Source organism: Protopterus annectens, chromosome 3.part0 (assembly GCF_019279795.1).
Source record: "Protopterus annectens isolate FY-2018-M chromosome 3.part0, PAN1.0, whole genome shotgun sequence".
Taxonomy (NCBI): Eukaryota; Metazoa; Chordata; order Ceratodontiformes; family Protopteridae; genus Protopterus; species Protopterus annectens.
The window spans coordinates 29,629,392-29,650,334 of NC_056731.1; the positions used below are offsets into that span (position 1 = coordinate 29,629,392).

Here is a 20,943-nt window from a genome sequence, read left to right on the forward strand (position 1 = left end):
CTGGGCAGAGTTTTCCATAATATGTGTAGTATATTCTACATAGCAGTGTGATTTCCTGGTATGTGAATGGCAGATCAATATAGAGTTATGTGAGGGAGCACTGACAGACATTTGTTTACTGACACCATACACTGCAGGGAACTATGTTACAGCATACATTGTTCTAGTGCGCACATTCGATGTTTGTCTGGCTAGTGGCTCACCTCCCCCTTATATGTATCTCTTTGTTCTTTTGTAGTGCAGTCACGGCCTTTGTCCACAGTTTCTGCTATGTATTTGTAGCTATGGTGTGAGTGGGGTAGAAGTCATAACATCACACACAGGTTTACAGACCTCACACCTCTGGCTGTACCTGTTTAGCGGGTTGTGCATTATTGTGTCCTATAGATATGCTGTGGTCCTCAGACAATTTGTGTTGCACTGTTATTGTCAGGCTGCAGGTTGGCCATAGCTGTCAGACTCTTACAGATGGACATCTGGACAGGCCCATATATAACAGACACAAAGCCCAGGCTTGGGGGCAGGCTCTTAATATTGCTCTTCCAAATCTACACAGTTGGTGGAATGGTTTTGTATTAGCTTGCAATTATTTTTGGGGATGGCATCTGCATCTGTACTGTCTGTCATTGCTGTTTTCACATCAGCCTTATTGGTTTGCCAATAGTTTGTCAGGCAAATGCAATGTTATGACAAGCAGAACAGAAATAGGAGGCATACATGTGGACATTCTGTGACACCCTGTCATCCCACAGGTATGGATGGTGCCCACTTACTTGTTGTCAGTACTGACACAGTGGCGCGGCAGCCTTTATATCCTGGCAGTCAACTTGTCACAACCTGCTGTTGCAGTAAGCACTGTGTAGGTTACTCAGAGCTGTGTACTATCCATATGTGTGACTCCCTGTCCCTCCATTGTCCAGCTTTCCTGCAGTAAGAAATATTGAGTTCTGCCAATGTATAGAACTCCTACCATTGGCGCCACAGCCAGTCTCAAACTATGGACCCTGACAACCAGAGTACTGCACTTAGACAACTAAACCACAACAGCCACCAGTAAGTGGTGTCTACTTGCTGACACTATTAACCAGAAACATACACAGCACATTGGCCCCTGCATATTGCAGAAATGGAACAAGTTATCAAGTTGATTGTGACAGCCTTGGCAATGTGTGGCCTGCTGCAATCACCTTACAGACACAGACGTTACTGCAGTTCTATGTGAACACAGGTGTATTGAGGGGAGAGGGGCATACCTCTCACGTGTACACATCTTCACAGACTGTGCAGATGTTTAGCTCATAATTTGGGCCCATTTGTCATAATATTGTGGTTGTGTGGCAAATAATGGTGAATATGTTACAGACTGAAGTTAGAAAGTAATGACAGATATGTGAGTTTCAGACTTCTTGACCTTCACAGACTTCATGTTACTGCAACAGCTGTCATTCTATCAATTTTTTATGTTTGTAAGTGCAATATTTACGACTTGTCCCTGTTGTATGTGTGGGCCCCCCCGTCCCTCCATTGACCAGCTTTCCTGCAGTAACAAATATTGCCTTCTGGACAGTGTGTACAACTCCTACCGTAGGTGTAGCTGACATGCAAAATAGCTGACACGCCAGGCTGGTACCACAGACCCTGTCAACCAGAGTACTGTACTCAGACCACTAAACCACAACAGCCAACCTTAAGTGTTGTCTACTTCCTGACAGTATTAACCATGCACAGACATACACTGACCCCTGCATATTGTGGGCATGGAACAAGTTAGTAAGTTGATTGGGACATCTGTGGGAATGTGTGGTCTGCTGCTATTACCCTACAAACATAAATGTTACTGCATTTCTATAGGAACACTGGTGTGTTGGGGGGAGGGAGGCATACCTCTCAATTTTACAAATTACCACAGACTGTCCAGACGTTTCCTTCACATTTCAAGTCTATTTAGCACAGTATTGTGGTTGACTTGGAAAATACTGGCATATCATTACAGATCGAAGTTAGAAAGTAATGACAGACATTTGAGTTTCAGACTTTTTACCCTTGAGAGATGTAATGCAACAGCAAGACCTGTTGTAATATCACTGTCCAAGTTTGTCAGAGCAATATTTCATAACTGTCCCTACTTGTGGCCCTTTTCCACACATTTCTTTATGGCTTTGTACAGCTGACTTGTTGGGAGAGGCTGAGAGGTGTGCATGGGACTCCAACATTGACATCCATGCATGTGACCCATGACTCCGCAGCTTGTTAGTCCCCCACATATACTGCAGTGGGTTTTCTCACCTAGGGGACTACTGCATATTCTGGGGAAGCCAGTATTTGCAGACATTTCCTGTTGTCCCACATAGCTGTCAGTTGTCTGTTGCTATCCATGTAGGCCACCCCATTCCCTTGCAAACATGCAGCGATACCATAGATATGCTACCACAACATACTACTCCATTAATTAGTTGTTAAAAAGAGTAACTTACCATGTGCATGCGGCAGTTGTGAGGACAGTGCTTCAGGGCTGACTCTGTCGGATGCACACTGTACACAGCCTATACATGGTAAGGTACAGGTAGTGTGATATGTGTAGCATCCTTTTTACTGTGTGTGCAAGTTGGAGAGAGGTGTCAGTCCCTGGGTCCCTAGGGTGTCAATGTATGTGCTATGCATTGCCTCTTTGCCAAGGCCAGGACATACTGGGCATGCCTACGTCTGCCTACAGGTATAGGCTGAGGAGGTTCCTCCTCCATGTTCTCCTGTGCCTGTGGGGACCTTGGCAATGGTGGGGGGCTGTGTCCCCCTTCCTTGTGATGTTCCTGCCGCAGCTGTTTCCACAGGATCATATTGTGTTGCATGGCACATACTATGAGCATGTGTGCACATGTGGCTGGAGAGTACTGTAGAGCTCCACCAGATATGTCAAGGCAGCGTAATCGTGACATTAGCAGCCCAAACACATGCTCTATGATGTCCCTAGTTTGTGCGTGTGCCTCATTATGGCATTCTTCAGTGTGTGTGTGTGTGTGTGTGTGTGTGTGTGTGTGTGTGTGTGTGTGTGTGTGCGTGCGTGCGTGCGTGTGTGTGTGTGTGTGTGTGTGCGCGTGTGTGCATTTCTGATGGGTGTCATCATCCCTGGTTCCAGTGCGTAGCCAGCATCCCTCACGAGATGGCCATATGTGATGTCCCCCCTGGCAAATTCCTGGTACAGCTGTGAGATGTGCCAGATGTGGGAGTCATGATAACTGCCAGGGCTGCCAGCACACACATTGATGATAATGGCCTGGGCATTGCACAAGACCTGGCAGTTGATGGAGTGATAGCCCTTGCAGTTGACGTAGACTCTACCCTCTTCACCAGGTGGTGCTTTGATGTGGACACGAGTGCAGTCTATGGCACCCAGTACTTCTGGGTAGTGTGCTACATGGTGGAAGAAACGCATATTGCTGGTCCTTTCTTCAGGGGTGCTGGGGAAATAAATGTGCTCACTGGCATGTCTTAGAATGACATCCAGGAACTAGTAGAGTACCCTGCGAGTGAATGCCTGTGACACCCCCATGATGTCCCCAGTAGGTCTGTGGAAAGTAGCTGTAGCTAGTATTCTTAAGGCTACACATACCTTTGTTTCCACTGGGATGGGTTCCCCTCTGTTGGCTCTGATTCTGAGGTGAGGCCGGCAGAGCTCAGTGAGTTGCTGTAGTATGTCCCTGTCCACCCTGTAGTGCTCTACTATCTCCAGCTCATGTAGCCCCTGAAAGGTTACCCTGGGTCTGAACACTCTTCTCCTCTTCAGTCTCGGCCGGTTATCAGCATTATCCTCATCACTGCCCTCAATTTGTAGCACGTGGAGATGTAGCAAAGCAGCAGCAGCCCCTATAATTTTGTCAGTTAAAATTCCCAAGTGTGTACTCCAATGGTGCAGAGTATGTGGGGAAATCAGATTGAAGGGTGTCTGCATACTTTATACTGGTGTGCTGCAGATGCAGTCTGTGTGATTGGCTAACTATGACATACTCCACCTGCCAGCTACATTATTGAGAGGTTTGAATGTCCCACTGTGAGTGGCAGAGGCCTTATTAGTCATTTATAGTTGACTGCCTTTTGTCTGCTATTTCCTTTTATTTTTTTTTCCAGTTTCCTCCAGTTGTAATCCTTGGAGCTGGTGTAAACACTGCTGAGCAGAAAGGGCCCTCCCCTGTACATGAGCATGCTCATTATTTCTCTCACCAGCTAAGCACAGCTAAGCAGCCTCAGATACACACCCCTGCTTAGCTGAGCTTAGCTGAGCACAAACAGAAGCCACGGAGCTCCAATGTGCTTACACAAATCATGACACACACCCTTTTCATGTCAGCTGCCTCTTCTGCCTACACCACCATGTTGTAGCCCCTACACAGTTAGGTACCTGCAGACACGGTGGCTCAGTCTGCTATTCAGTAAACTTAGCTCATTTGCATAACCTAATTACGTACACCCTAGTTACAGCACTACACGAGAGCCTATGTCCTTTGCAACCACTGTTACCATCCAATGTATGAGTCAGTATGCTGGCCAGTATAATGGGGAAATTAATTTTAGCTTAAATAATCCCCTTTTAATATTTTAAATGCATTTTTTGTCAGATTGCATGTTTGGGGGTCACTGCGCTCCACTTAAACATGGAATATGTGCCCAAAAAAATAACTTTTGATTTTTAATATTTTGCATCAGTTTTTTATGCCAATGGCCATAGTTTTGGCCATTGGTATGCCTGATGCAACTAATACATTGTTTACTTTTAATTGTCATAGCCCCCTTTTTATTTTGCAGTCTGGTACACGTAAAGTTACCGCTTACATTTCTAATGCAGAAATGGCTCCTACATGGATGCCTGTCTGCTTCCTGGATCAGTAAATCACCTCATTTGCATGGTTTTCACTAGCAAATGAGGTGATTTACATTCCGTGATCACCTCCATGGCAGCATAGTGCTGGGAGGCTCGTGCACACCCCTAGCCTTGCTTCTTGGATCGCTCCGCCTCCAAACTCTGTGTTCGAGCCACAGCACTATGCTTACATGGAGATTAGCTCCATGTAAGCTATATTGAATTACCCCCTCTGTCTTTACCATATCTTGTTTTATCTAGCTTCATCTATCCAAAACCCAGGTTTGCATCTAGCATTTGGCATTGTTTACAACACTTTCTCTAGTGCAAGCTACGGGTACTGCTCTTCCTTAATCACTTTATTCAGATCTCGTGCAGCAACACAAATGTGAATCATGTCTTGCTGACTGATGTTTAATGTTAACTAAGCTTTACATTTGCTTTAATTCCTGCTTTTCTTTCTGCCCTAAAACTACAGGTACTTTTCTGGAAGCATGTCTCACTGTCATACCATCAGGTAATAGTTCATATGCAATACCCTATTGGCACACTTCCTAAAAATAAACACAACTCAACAACATGTAAAATATCTCTCTAATCACTCTGTAGAGTATTCAAAATGTTTCTGTGACTATATGTCTGTTTCATGCATTCTTTGCTTTTGTATTGTAAATTCATTTTCAAACTCCTATCTTCCCACAAGCCATACAATCTAAAATATTAAAAGAATGTGCTTCTTTATACACTGCAGCTTGAAAACTTATCTTGTATTTCTTATTTTTATAATCACATCAATTGCTTATGGCCCAGCAGCTCCATCGAAAAATAGAAAAAATCACTGGTTGTGTGTAACACTTTGTGGTTTTTACTTTTGTTAAATAAAGTTTGCCTTCTACATGTTCTCTGTTGCAATGCTTGTTCTGGATTTCATGACGCTGTGTGTTTGAACTAGAGTTTGCTTGCTGTATGCAAAAGTTTTGTTGCACTCCATCCAGTGGCCTGATATATTAACAATTTGTATAAAGTCCTATGTACAGTGTCTTTTGTATCCCACTGCTTCAAAAGTACCTTCAAACAGAATATTATGCACTGCACACATGCATTTTTCAGCTCAACATTTACTTAAAAATTCTCTCCATTTCTTGCCATCAATCTGACTAGCATTTGTGTTTTAATGTTTCTGAGTCATTTTGGAGTTCACTGTATTCTTTACACTTCAGTAGCACTGAAGAGAACTGTTTGCTGGCACTGCTCATTTTCCTGTACCTGTACAGCAGCATGAAAATTATTAGAACAAATACATATTTCCACATCTTAAAAATATCCTTTTTAAATGTCCTTTTTTAACACAGTTTCAGCAAAATTTCTACTTACATTACTGTTAAAATATATTGCCACATAGCTCTGTTTTTCATATCATTTGCTTTGTAACCTCAAAAGATAAGCCTTTTTCTTTCAGGTTCTTTACAATGTCAATAATAAAAAATATTACTATATTAAGTTCAGAAACAAGTTATAAAATGTGATACCCTACCTGAACTAAATGGAAAATACATTCAACAGAATTCTTTTTCACATCAGGATCTGGACTTGCAAGTAATCTGATCAGAGGTTCTAAACCACCATGTTCAAGTATTTGCACTTTACTTGTACTCTCCGCAGACATGAATGCTAGGCATAGAGTAGCAAATTCATGGATCACTGAATCTTCTGTTGGATTAGATAAACAGGATTTAAATGGTTTCATTATCCAGCTACTGATAAGTACTTGCTATATACATTAATCTTGTTACACATTTGTTTTAATCCTTTTGTAAGTAGGTCCCATACTACCAATACAGCTATGCATTTGTCATCATCTGTAAGTGGTAAGATTCATTCTGTCTCAAACTTCATAACTTAACTATTACACAACAAAGCTATTTTTGCCTTAACCCCACAATCCAGACAAAGGGAATATAAACTGTAGTCAGTGACTTGCCATGGTGGTATTTTTATCCTTCTTGTTTGCAGTCTATCCCCAGTTTCAGAGACTGGCATTACTCTGGCTGTTTCAAGAAGCATGAACACCAAACATATCTTCTAAAGTCCTAACTATATTTGATTTGTACAGAATGTACTATACATCAGTTAGAAAGGGGGTTGCAACATTCTATAGATACCTCTGAAAAAAAAATGTAATGGCTTGAACAAGATGTTTCTAATAACCATTTCTGTTCTGTTTTTTTTTTCAAAAGATGAAAGGACTTCATCAATACAAAAACAGCAGAATGACCTAGAGCAATAATATACAGTACATTCACTGAACAATACAGTATGGAAAATAATGTACACATTTAAAAAAAAATAAAGCAGCATCAGAACCTTAGGAAATGCATTAAAGACTTTTTGAGATAAATGACAGTAATTGATTAATCCATTAAATTCATGTTGCAAATCAGGAAAAGCTTGAAAGCAGATTTTTGTGCAAGTGTATGTGTGAGACACATGTTGGTAAGCTACCAGGTGATACTCAGGTATTTCTCTGCCCAATGGATTTCCTATGTTTTAACCTAGACCTGCAATTCTCCAGCAGCAGGTTTAGTTCTGATTTCAGCACTACTAACTGACGCACGGCAAAAATAAAGTCTGTTGTCAGTGGTGACATTCTGGATGCTACAAATAGTCAAACTTTAAAATGCTGACAGCTCCATGGTACAGAGCTTTAAAGCCCTGGCTGCTACCCAGATGACACAAATTAAACAATGACAAGGGAACCAAAGGAGCCAGCCATGGAGAAATTTAACTGAATGTTCTAGGCCAGCTCATCTATACTAAGGTGAGGCAGTTGACTAAGTCCCGTTACAGAAGCACCTTCTGTGGGTAGGTGCTGATAGTGCCCTCAATATGTACTGGGACTCAGAAGTGCAAGTGCCAAGGAGTGCTTGCACTCCAGTTGAGCATCACAGGAGTGTGGAAATCTGTACCTATCCTGGGTTTGGCGCACAACAGGCACTACACCTCAATGACTGGCTAGTAGAGAGAGGTTTATATGTCTGGCATACAAAAAAGTGATTGCCAAGGATGGCAGTGCACCACAACTATCCAGACTTCTCCTATATAACATAAGGTCTCTCATCCCATGTCTCGTCTCCTGGAGGCCATCACACATATGGGTTAGTCTGATAGGGAAGTCTACAGTGTGCCTGATGACAGTTTTATTACCTGTTATCGTTGACCAGTTATACATTTGCTCTGCAGACTGCAGCACTGAAGTAGAAGAAAGTAACACAGAAACACCCCCCTTTCCATCTACTGTAGTTCACAATCCTCACTAAGTACACCATGGTCTACTGAACCCTATCACACCCAGAATGCAACTACAGCTTTAAAATAAATGCATAATAAATTCATATTCAGAACAGCTGAAGATTACATGTTCCCTTATGTGCCCACCATTTAAAAACTTTCCCCATTTACCACCTACAGTTCATCAACCCCCCCACTACTTTTCACTGTAAGTGAGTTATGATAATGGGAGCAGCCATCTCCAGTGGCAAGAAAGTATAAAGCTTTGACTGCAGCCAAGGCATCCCACATTTGATCGGCAGATCAGGTGCTTGACAAAGCTGGCTGAGGGTGAGGGCTGGGAGAAACAAGATTAATGCATCTATAATCTCTCAGAAGAGGTGCAGCATTCTAGTGCACGTCATGAGGAGTGGGTGTTTGGCTTAATAAGACACCACATGTAAAGGTCTTCATTAATGAGTGTAAGGGAGTGTACACTCACAGGGAGAATGCATTGTGGATCGATGAGGTGATGTGAGTAGCTCGTTTCCATGCCTAGGTGATTAGGTTAGTACATATACATATCCTCACTGCCAACATGTCTTTGAGGGTATAAGTAGCCCTTATGGCTGCCTGGATGATGACACCTCAGGATGGTTCTTACCTTATACTCCACTATGGTAACTCTCTAGTATTAGGTAAATGAATGGGCATAGTCTAACTGGGGAGTCTCGATGGTCAATATGCATGGAGACAAAAAAAAAATAAATAAATAAATAAGTAATGATAATGGGGGCACAATGTACATTCTGTAAATCTAATCATCCTACACACTGAAACTGTGATTCCAAAATAAAGAGTTTGATCCCATCCAAAAGTTTATGCTGTAAAGTAAAGATTCAACACAAAAATATCAAATTCAGGATGGATAAAGGGTGCAAGTAATACAGCACTGACGACAACTGCATATCTAATATGAAATGCAATGTCAGTAGAAAGTAATGATCAACATTGATCTGTCCACACACTGCACTTACTACCTCCACCCAACACCCTTATGCTATACAACAGTGCCTCAGCTATAATCAGGATAGCTTTCTTCCTGGTTCAAATGCCCATCTTTTTTCCTAAATCAAAAAATTAATATATTATCATATTCCACCCATTCTCCTGATAGTCACACAACAAATACATCATACAGTATCTCTCCGATCCCTTAACTACCTTATATAAACCTGCATCATAATGCATTTACTATGAAATCTGGTCTGACAGCAGCCTTGCTATAAACCTGTAGTATTTTTTACTATTTTTCTGTATGGACTTTTGTAAACAACAACTTTATCATTTCTTAATATTATGAACCAACTTTAATGCAATATTAAAGGGTCCCTCCCTCCTGAACTGTACCATAGTCGTTACATAATTTTTGCCAAAAATGCCATTTCACACAATGACTGCAAAATCATCTTTTAAGTTAGAACTGCATAGTGAAACTTATAGTTCTCAAAGATAAGTATTCTAAGTTTTTTATTCAAAAATACTATTAACTGTCAAAGTCATGCCTCTACATTTACTCTAACGAGCACTTTCTCATAAGTTTATTAAAGTTCAACATTTTTTTTATCTCATGAGCAACCACACTGTGAACATTTCTAGCCCAAAAGGTGATTTCAGGTAGAAAGTTTACTTTCACAGAGTGACTATTATCCAGTAATTATTCAGACATCATGGCACAGGCTCATGGGATAAATATTCTGAAAGTTATATCCCCAAATGTTATAAGATGCAAACATTATGGGTTTGCATTTAATCTGCTAAATATTTCACTGTACATACTTTTTTGAACTGGATGCTCCAAAACCACCTATCTCTAAATGCTAACAAATCTAAAATACTACTCTTCCCCCCCACAAAATCCTTCGCTCTTGACAAAAAGACCTTCAAAATTAGAAGCCTTAACAATTCTACCATAGAAATTGTCCCCTATGCCAAACTTCTTGGGGTCACTATCGATGAAAACCTAAAATTTGACACCCCTGTTCAACTCAACATTATGAAAACACATCAAAAACTTGGCCTGTTATACAGAAACTTCCACTATCTCTCTCCTTCTTCTAGACTAACGCTTGCCACTACCTATCTTTTTCCCTCACTAATGTATGGTGCCCCTCTATTAACTAACTTATCCGCCTCCACCTCCTCAAAAATGGAAATTTGTTATAACAAAATTTCTAAATTCGCCACCAAAGCCAAACGCTCCTCCCATCATTGATCTGCCCTCCAGTCACTAAACTGGCTAGAACTCCCCAACCTTCTAGACTACCTCCAACTTACCACTGCCCACAGGCTATTATTTAACCCTTCTAAATGTCCTGCACTATCCAACATCCTTCAACCACATACCCGGCCCACCTAAACCTACTTAATGTCCACAAATCAAAACGACCTGCCGGACAGCACCTCCTTTCTTTTTCCTTAGCCAAAAAGTGGAACTCACTCACTCCTACTTTAAGATTGACAGAAAATCCTAATAATTTCAAAACTCTACTCCATTCCTACCTGTTTTCTAAGTGGAAGTGCAACTGCACTTTCCCCACCTAGCCTCCTCACTGTACATATTAACAGTAATGCTATTCAATTTCTTACTACTATCAACCTTATTGTTTACTGTTGTCCTGTATATATATGTAAATACTGTAAATAGTTTGCTCTCCCTTTATTCCCCTCCCTAACATTTATGTTTGTTCTACCACTCTGCCATTACTAGACTCAGACTCTTTGTAACCTTTTAATCATCCATTTCAATATATGACTCATATGTTATGTAAACACCATTCCTTATATTGCCTCTGTATCACAAATTACCAACATTCATACCATGTAGACTGACGGCTGCATCCTTATGTATCTGTACCTTGAATCTTATGTTAAATTTTATCTTTTGTATTTTTGTTTTTATCTTTGTATTTTGTAATGTGGAGCTTTTCTCCCCGGGCCTCCATGAAAATGTGCTCCTGAGCCCAGTGGACCTCCCCAGTCATCAAACTGAAATAAATAAATAAATAAATAAATAAATAAATAAATAAATAAATAAATAAAATAAGTTCAACATTTTGAACTAAATACACAAAATGCTATACATGGGATCAACAGACTTAAACATGTAGCCCCTCTAATAGGTCCACAGAAAGTTTTTGTCTTAAATATTACTAACCGCCAAAGTTATGACTGCATTTAATGCGATGAATATTTCTTACAACATATTTGCACCAAATATGCAAAAAAGCCATCAGTAAGACTCCATCTCATATACAGTTGCAATGTCTTTGCACAGTTCTATTCCAAATGGTAATTTCAGACAGAAAATTTTATTTTACACTTTAGTAAAAAAAAAAAAATCACATTTTAAGATAGCATGTACCTCAGACTTTATGATGTAAACCCATTAACACTACCCCAGTGTACTTTTATCTGACAAATTATGACTGTTTAAAATAGTGAACAGTTCTTCATGACCTCACTAAAGTACAGTATTTATATACCCTAGCTGCAAAATGCAATTTATGGGACATTACAAACTTCATGACATAGACCACTACAGTCAGCATTCAGAAAGTTGGTCTGAAAATATTTTAAATGCCAGAGCTATCAATCCACATTTATATGAGAAACATTTCCTCATGATATTATTGAAATTCAACATTCTTACATAAGATTTGCAAAATTTCACTTATGGGACCTCATCTGCTGAACATCAAAAAGGTCCTTATGAATTTCTATGTGAAAAAGTGATTTTGAACAGCAAAATCATTTCATTCTGTGACTGTGAAATCATTTTTAATATGGTACTGCATAATGACAGTTTGTAAAATGCCATGTACGAAACCTCCACTTCTCCAGCCTGCATCAATATATTTTTGACCGCGTTTATACCAGACATTGTATTGATGGTTATACTTTCTTTTGCCTGCTAAAGTGTGTTATTTTGCTGTACCTATGAGGTACTCAGGTTGTGAATGAAAAGGGTCAACAGACAAGCTCACCTACCTGATTAACAAAAAGTATAAAAATAAATAAACAGATAATTGCCCTGTTCTTACACAATTCCATTTCAAAAGGTGATTTCATTCAGGAAATAATTTCACACAGTGACTTAGCAAGGGGGTGATCCAAATGACTGGGTTTTAACATCTAAACACATCTCATCAAAATCATCTGTTCAATGCAGACTGATGCTTGTGTGAGACCATCATGCATTTTAAAGGGGAGATTCCCCATTCCCCTTTATGGTGACATTGTGGAGTTAGTGTATATAAGTTTGGAGGAATGGAAGTCCTGCTTCTCATATAAGAGGTGCAGAAGCTTAGTGCTTATTGCAATTTGTGTGGGTGGGAGGGGGAGATTAAGTGTGTTATCAATCAACTCTTTTGAATGACTATCAAAATTATTTACATGGGAAACACTGAGAAATCACTTTTTAAGACAGAAATGTGCAATGACAGTTTAGAGTTCATGATACAGATTTATAACATAGGTATTCTGTAAGTTTTGCTCCAGATATTAACTATCAAATGTATGAGTCTGTGTAGAATATAGTGCACATTTTCTCATAACTTCATCAAACTTCAATATTTTACACCAGATTTGCAAAATATCATCTATGGAACCTTAAACCATGAACAGCTGAGCTGTTTTTGATCCCTATGAAATTCATTTTCATTCCTTGTTGTCTAATGTCACCTCCCTGCTGCACTTCATAAAATCATGCTCAGTACTTGATGGCAAGGGTCACCCCTTCCCCCACATAACTTAATTTTCAGTGCTTGTTATCCAGGAGCACCCCTCCCAATTCTCAAATTTCTAGTCAGCACGTGTTTTGTCAGGTTGGCCTCTTCACCTCCTAAACTGTCATTCAATACTTGTTGCTCCAAGTAAAATCTCCCACCTCCTGAAATCATGTTCATTGTTCATTGTCAAGGGGCATTCATACCTCGCCTCTCAAATTCATGTTCAATGCATGTTGCCCAGGATAAATCCCTCCAATCTCCTGAATTTGCTGCCATTGCTTTTAGCCTAGGGCCATCTGCAACCTCCTGTTTCCAATTTCAGATCTCATCTTTAGAAGGTGCCATGGTGACAGTTCTGGTGCCTCATAACTCCAGAGTTATGGATTTATTCAAAATCTCTAGTTACTGTCTTTGTGGTTATCATGTTCTCCTTCTGTCTATTTTCAGGATACCTCAGTATATTCCAGCCTCCTAAAGACCTGGTAGTTAATTTGCTATTCTAAATGCTCTATGCACGTAAATTTGCCTTTGGTCTTGTCATTCTGCATGGGTCACAGCTGAAAAGAGTCTACAAGATCATTCACTTATTCAGTTATCAAATGATTGGTTTCATAAACCTCTGAAGAGAAGATGAGTGCATTAAAGCTGTAATGCACAGACACAATCTTTCCATTCTACTTAGAAACATTTTAGTAGTCAAGCCAAAATGGACTGCAAAACAGAAATATGTGCATTTATAGTAAGCATTATTATAGTAACAGTGATTCTTTGTTAAAAGGAAGTTACAACAGAGGTCTACCTTAATAACAAACATATGCAATACTATATTTAACTGCAGGACAAAAAGCATGTGCAGTGAGAGTATAAAGACACATTCAAAAATATGTTAAATAAGCCATAATGATCAAAGGTTCTGCTATTCATGCAGCTGCAAAAAGAAATGTGCATAGTGTACTGTTGTGTGTAAAACAGAATGGGGCATCTCACAGTAAACCTAATCACTGAATCTCTACTGATCAGGTCCCACAGATCAACTGCTCCAGTTGTTAGGCACTGTTGGCAATTGTAAGTCCTGATCACAGAACAGAACTTTTAAACTGGATTCTTGTGTGCTAAAGTTTGTGCAAGCACGGAGAAGAGAAAATAATTGGTATTACACAGTGTCAACCATTTCCCCTTCTTTGTGTTTGAGAGATCTTGAAAATAGTATACATAAGTTGCAGGGCGAGTGAAAGGTACAGGGCATACTTGCCACCCTACAAAAAAATTTGCTCGTGTCTTTCTGTTTTCATTGTCAGGTGATATGTGTAGACATTCAGTCACTGGATATTTCAGTATGTGGGGGTTGCTTCCTGATCATCTAATTGCCGGGTTGTTTGATTTAGGCTGCTATGAATTGGGACAAATTTAGTTGGATCATGGTGAGGAGTCATGTTACCCTATATTAATGTATAACAAGTAATTTATTAATGACTCACTTGGATGTCACATTGGCTTATCTTATCATAGCTTATTAAATCATGGTAGCTGCGCTATGGGATTAAATATAGAAATGCCTTGACATATTCTTACAGTATTATAATACTGATAAAGTATAAAACTTCATCTGATCGTGCTTTTGTTCTGGTGACAATTTCTTATTACACTTCATTTATGTAGCATTTATAGTTATTCTATTTTATTTTATTAGTTTATTCATTTTGTTCTTCTTTTCCATTACTCATGGAGTAAAGATTATGATCTCTCAGACTCTTATCTTTAGACAGAAAGGACCAGGAAATAGAAGTGTCATTCCTTTCTACTGAATGCAAAAGAACCAGGGCTCACTTTTCCAAATTTATAGTGACTCCTATGACATGTTATGACATGCTATCCCGATAGTGAATTTGCAGGAGATACTAAGAACCATTAATCCAAATAAGCAAATACTGGCAAATTAGACTGGCTATAGCCTACATGAACTGTCCTTAGTCTTGCATATCAGGTGGTATCTGGAACTGAAATAGAAGTTGAAAATATACTTTCTTCAAAAAAAGTTGAAACGTCATGCCAGATTATGTTTTCACCAGACAGCCTTTCTTCAAAATCCATTTGCAGTGATGGAGCCAGAATCATAGGAATACCTCCTCCAAATAAGCAAATACTAGAAGACTCTTTTCTTGTCCACCAGCATCACCACTTTGGTGAAGTTTTGTGGGGAGATGGCAGGCCACGAGGCAATATCCTTTGCTGTAATCAGTACCATTCTAGGGTCTAGGGAGAAGTAGAGAAATATTCAGTGGGCTTCCAAGATGTTGATGTGTTAAGAGGTATCCATGACATCCAGTGAAACCATCTAGACCCTCTCTGGAACCACAGGTATTGCACCAGGACAGTCACCACCTCAAACCTGGATTTACTGTCTCTACTATCATGCTAAATGTCCAATTATTTCTCAAGTAGAAGCAGTACTAAAACCCTTTCCTCTTTTCAATGACAGAACAAACTCTATGACTCTGATGAGAAGTAGACACTAAGACTGTTCCAGGAGCACTGAAGAGACCATCTATTATAAGAGTGGATCCATGATGGAGAAGATCCCAAGAGCTCTAATTCATGGCCTCTAGTGATAAACTGCAGAAACTGCTTGTCCTTTATTATAGTATAGAAAGCTTTGACAAGCCAGCCTTCAAGGACTAGACCAAAAATATGTCTGGCAACATTTCAGAATTTTCAAATCTATGTCAGAAAAAAGGGTTAAAACCAAAGATGCATATTCAGTTGAGCTCACTAGGTTATACTGCAGTATTCCGTGGACAAGTACCTACATGAAGAAGCACAAGCAGTGTAGTATTGCTAGGACAGCTTCTAAAGGAATGACAGCTGTATCTTTATGATAACTAACCCCGATCAAAATCTGAACCAATTTAGAATAACATAATGGGAAGAATATTAATTTGTTGAGGAAACAATAGGCATGGTCAGGGAAACTAAAATAAAAACTTAATAAATTATTATAATGTGAGTTAAGAAAGCAGAACATAAAATGATTGTGTGCAATGTTAATGAGAACAAATTACATAACACGTTTTGTGTAGAAATAAACTCACCTGGAAATAGTGAGACTTACTTTTACTGAAAGGGCAACAAACTCAACAGGGTTTCTTATATGACACTCCCTTTGTCCACTACACATTGTAATAAGTATGGTAAAACAAGCTTTCAAAACTTTTTCACTGTACAACTTTAGTGACGATATCATTCACAAAGTACAGTTGTGGAAGAACGTATCATAATAGTAGATGTTTAGATAGATCACTGCTGCAGTAATGCTAACTGAATGGAACACATTGTACAAAGGAGGCCATATATCCTTCCAGTCTACAAATGTTTAGGTGTACCTTCCTCTCCCTCTTTACATCCAAATTAAGACTTATGCACCACATTAAGTGCTGGTATTTAAGGGGCATAAAGGAGTAAAAACACAGAACTTTCATGCTGCCAGTCCATGAAGCAAGACTCCATCAGAATCATGGTCTTTCAGCTGTACAAACAGATTCAACTACATTCACTAAGGACAGCTTAGCACCCTGTTTGGGACCCTTTCTCTTCTCTTTTGTTGTTTTTTCCCCTGTTTGAAAGTGATATTTTCAGTGCAACAGTGGTCAAAAAATCCCTTACAAGGATACGATTACGAAGTGGCTTTTTTGTCTTGGATCTGACCATAATATTAAAGAGTGTTCTACTTGTCAAGCTTTTGTGCCTAAAACCCTAAAAACCCATTTGTCATCTCTCAAAATGTATTTCGATAACAAAGGTTTACAGGATGTCATGGGAGCTAGGATGTAGTCTGAATCCTCTTCTTTCAACATTCCGCCACAGCTGAGAAAAAGTAAGAAAAACAGAAAGAAGATCCTTGCTATTTCCCTGGAGAGGCGGGCATGCAAAAAGCCTTATCATTTGTCTCTCTCTCTGAACAGCATCCTGACACCCAAGCCACTAACAGAACTTTTGTGACTGGCAGCACAGGTAGATGTCCTGCATCAGTAGGCCAATGTAAGTTTTAACTAGTACAGACTTTCCACTGTAATGAAATAAAAAAATTTAAATACTGCAGTTGTTTGCACTAAGTATAAAATTTACAGAGATGTACTGCATTAAACCACTGCCTGCATTACACTAGTTCAAACTAACTCTCATTTGATCACACATACACAAAACAGTTACTCAATGAATTTTTATAAATCTGAAATAGAAAATAATTTTTCATTGAATGTTTAGATAAATTACAAAATAAAATAATGTTACCATCTGATGAAAGTCGTGCAATGACTGAGGAAATAACATCTAATTTTCTCAAAAGTTTTCTGACTTCACCTAGAGGAAAACAACATAAATTGTAAGATTTTAAACAAAACCAGACACATGTTGATTTATCTGTTCACAGTATATATTCTGCACAATACAAATTTCATTGAAATATGAATGACTAAATTTGGTTTACAAACTCAGTTATGTATATCTTTTCTTTAAACAAGAGAAGCTGTGTATATAAACTTATTGTGAAAGACAGTATAATCATTAGTCCTACTCCTGAGTAACTAAGACCTACAAAATTCTACCAGTTAATTCCATGATGACTGTTAATAAAGTTGTCTCATGTTATGGTCTCAAAGTAATTAAGAAATGTTACTGTAGTAATGTAACTACTGCACTCTGACTGAACAGCACTTAACAGGGTGATGGTTACAACATTTACAAAAACATTACGATACTCATATTTTTTATAATATTATTTATGGGGTCTAGTAACCCCTTAACCTCCATAGTATATAGGTGGGGCTTAAAGAGGCACCAGTCTCTATTATAAATGCTGTTACAGCACACTGCACAGTGCTACAACCTCAAAGCAAGTAAGATATTTTATGCTAGTAGCAAAACTGCTAACTACTAATTGGATCACTACTTAGCAGAATGAGTGCTACAACATTTACAAAAATACTACAGCTCTTGTAAACTATGTTGTCCAAGATATGGCATATTATTCTACAAAACACTATGTAAAAACACAGAAAACACTCACAGCCTGATGAACTGTTTAAAGTTGCAATAAGCGCTTTTGTTCCTTCTTTTATACGGAACGTCATCAGATTAAAAACACTCCATAGTAATACAGTATTTATAAAAACCTTTACCAATAATGATTGATTTTTTTAAGTTAGTGAAATTGCATATATAACTTGTTTTTATTGCATGTAAAAGTGAATGTACCTTTAAGAATTAACTAGCAGTGTGATTAAATTGCTCATGACTGCTCAAGGGGGGGTTTAAATATTATGTTACTATGGAGTGTTTTTAATCTCATTAAGTTCCGTATTACAATAAAGAAGGAATGAAAGTGCATATTGCAACTTTGAACAGTTCATCAGGCTGTGAGTGTTTTCTGTGTTTTTACAAGATATAGCTTACATGTGACTGGTGCCACATCAGTGTCTCTCAAGAAAAAGGCAGAGTTTAAGGCACACACTAGCCTTAACCTCAAGAAGTTGCTGTGGAAAATACAGCTTGCAGTTATGCAGAAGCATCAGGAAAACAGGTACATACCACATATAAAACCAAAACCACACCCGATCCAAAACCAAGAAAAACAAAATTGTGAAAACCACACCAAGCGGCCAGAGGGAATATGTTAATATAACTTTGATAAACAAAAATAAAATCCAAATTCAAGTTAAGTGCTTTCATCTGGTTCATATCAGACTTCATCAGAACTAAGTTAACAAAGGTAACCGGTACTTATATAATGTCTGAATTAACCTAGGACCAATCAAATTTGTCATCATTTAAATAATTAATAGAAACTCAGTCAAAAAAATTAAGATGAGTACAGTAGTGCTATGACCTCCCTGGTCTTGGATGCAATCCCCTTATTTATGAGATGTGTAATGTAGAATGCTTTTCTTACCACTATGGACACATGGTGATCGAAGTTTAGATCACTATCAACCTGTGTTCCCAAATCTCATACCACTTAGTTTGAGCTTAGAGGAATTCTGTTTATACCATAATTAGCAGGGGCTACTTCTTTGTCAAAGGGAAGAATGAGGCATTTTTTTGCATTAAGTTTTAGTCCGTTTGTTTGGCATCAATCATTTGTCTGTGTCAGTCCTTTGGGGTACATGGGTTTTTTTATACATCTAGACTTGTAAAGGCCCTATGGCCATTAGCTAGTCACCTCCAATGAACTTATAAACCTATGAATACTGAGTCTTCCTATTATACAAGGGAGAGACTGTGAGATCTGGTATCATCACTTATTTTCCCCAGATAATGCTAAATGAGAATATTTCCGTGGGAAAAGAGTCTCCTGTTTGTATGACTCAGTCAGTGAATCAGGACATCTGTCAAATATCCATGTTACATTAATTTGCATGTGTAACTGATCTGACGTGTAGAAATGATCCATAAAAGTGGCTGTGAAAGTGCAAAAATTAATATTTAACTAAAGTGATGTGCTTAAGTACTTTATTATATGTCTGGTATACATAATTAACCATTTACCTACCACCCTTCAAAGTTAGATAATAATATTTCATTACCAGATTCTGATTGTGGTGATGAAATAATTGGTGAGTGTTACATATGTTGAACTGTGCATGTTGTGCTTTGTATATGTGGTATGTTAAGCACTTTCATCTAACTATGGCCAATAAGAGTACTCAGGTTTTTTTTTTACATGGCTAGGCTTGTAAAGGCCCTAGGACCATTAGCTTAGTAACTTCCTATGAAACCTAATAGAACATAGTTAGATGGCTGTTGTTAGCAGAGCGATTCTATGATCAGCACCGACTACCCCTGTCCATGAGGGACATAGGTGCCTCCCCCAGGATGAATTTACGGTCACTGATCCAATTGTAAAGGTTGCTTAAATAGGGTTATTGAGGAGCTCTGCTTCACATGAAGTGGGAGTTTATTCCAGAGAAGTAGCAATCTCTGGGAGATATATCTGTCTCTCTAACATGTTTTGTTAATGTCACAGGCTAGGATGAGATCCCTGGAGCAAGTGACTCTTGTCCCATTTGATTTGCGGATGTGCAGCATTTCCATTAGGGTACAGTCAGAGACTGCTCTGTTGACCAAGCACAGGCTGTCTCTCAGCAGCCTGTATTTGGCACAGGTTGCCTCTCAGCAGCCTGTTTGATACAGAGTACAGTGACAGGGCTTTCAGTCTTTTCATGTAAGTCACATTTTGGAGGGCCTGGATTTTCTTGGTTAGAAACCTCTGTGGTCTCTCCAGTTGCTGCAGCCGTCTGATGAGATACATTCTGAAGGGAGCACTGTACTTAATTAATGGTCTGAAAAGTGTCCAGGACAGCAGACTTATAACCTCCTTAATTTTGGATGCGATGTCTTTATTTATGAGCTGCGCAATGTAGAAGGCTTTCCTTACCACTATGGACACATGGCGATCGAAGTTTACATTGCTATCAACCTGTGTTCCCAAGTCTCGCATCACTGGGTTTCAGCTATCTATATCATAATTAGCAGGGGCTACTTCTTTGCCAAAAGGGATAATGAGGCATTTTTTTGCATTTAGTTTCAGTCTGTGACTTTGGCACCAATCATTTGTCTGCATCATCTCCTTCTGTAATATGTTTACATCATTGACTTAAAGATTGCACCCAGTTTGCAGTCATCTACAAACTTAGTAAGCCACAGGCCATCTACTTTCACCTGGACCTCAGAGAAATAGATTCCTAACAGTAGAGGGCCCAGCACAGATCCTTGTGGTACCCCACTGGTAACTGGTCTACTGGTTGAGGTGGACTGACAGTGTGCATTCTGTCGGTGAGCCAGTTGGCTACCCATCTGATGACATATGGGTTAATCCCTAGCTGGGAGAGTTTCTCATTGATCCTTGAGTGGGGACTTGGGTCAAAAGCCTTGGCTAAATCAGGATAGGTGGCATGTACTGCTTTGTCTTCATCCAGAGCTTTGGTGACATTCTCAAAGAAGTCCACCAGGTTTAATAAGCAAGATCCACCCTTGATGAAA

The 20,943-nt window shown here is 39.1% G+C and overlaps 1 protein-coding gene across 1 annotated transcript in view; it reads right to left on the bottom strand.

Moving 5' to 3' along the window:
- Positions 1 to 20,943, bottom strand: part of ARMC3 (armadillo repeat containing 3) — a 926,167-nt gene that overhangs the window by 613,637 nt on the left and 291,587 nt on the right. Inside the window, exons 5-6 of the mRNA XM_044064561.1 lie at positions 17,197 to 17,265; positions 6,387 to 6,562 (exon numbers count right to left, since the gene is read on the bottom strand). Coding sequence (XP_043920496.1) covers positions 6,387 to 6,562; positions 17,197 to 17,265 — 245 coding nt within the window. The remainder of the gene's footprint in view (positions 1 to 6,386; positions 6,563 to 17,196; positions 17,266 to 20,943) is intronic.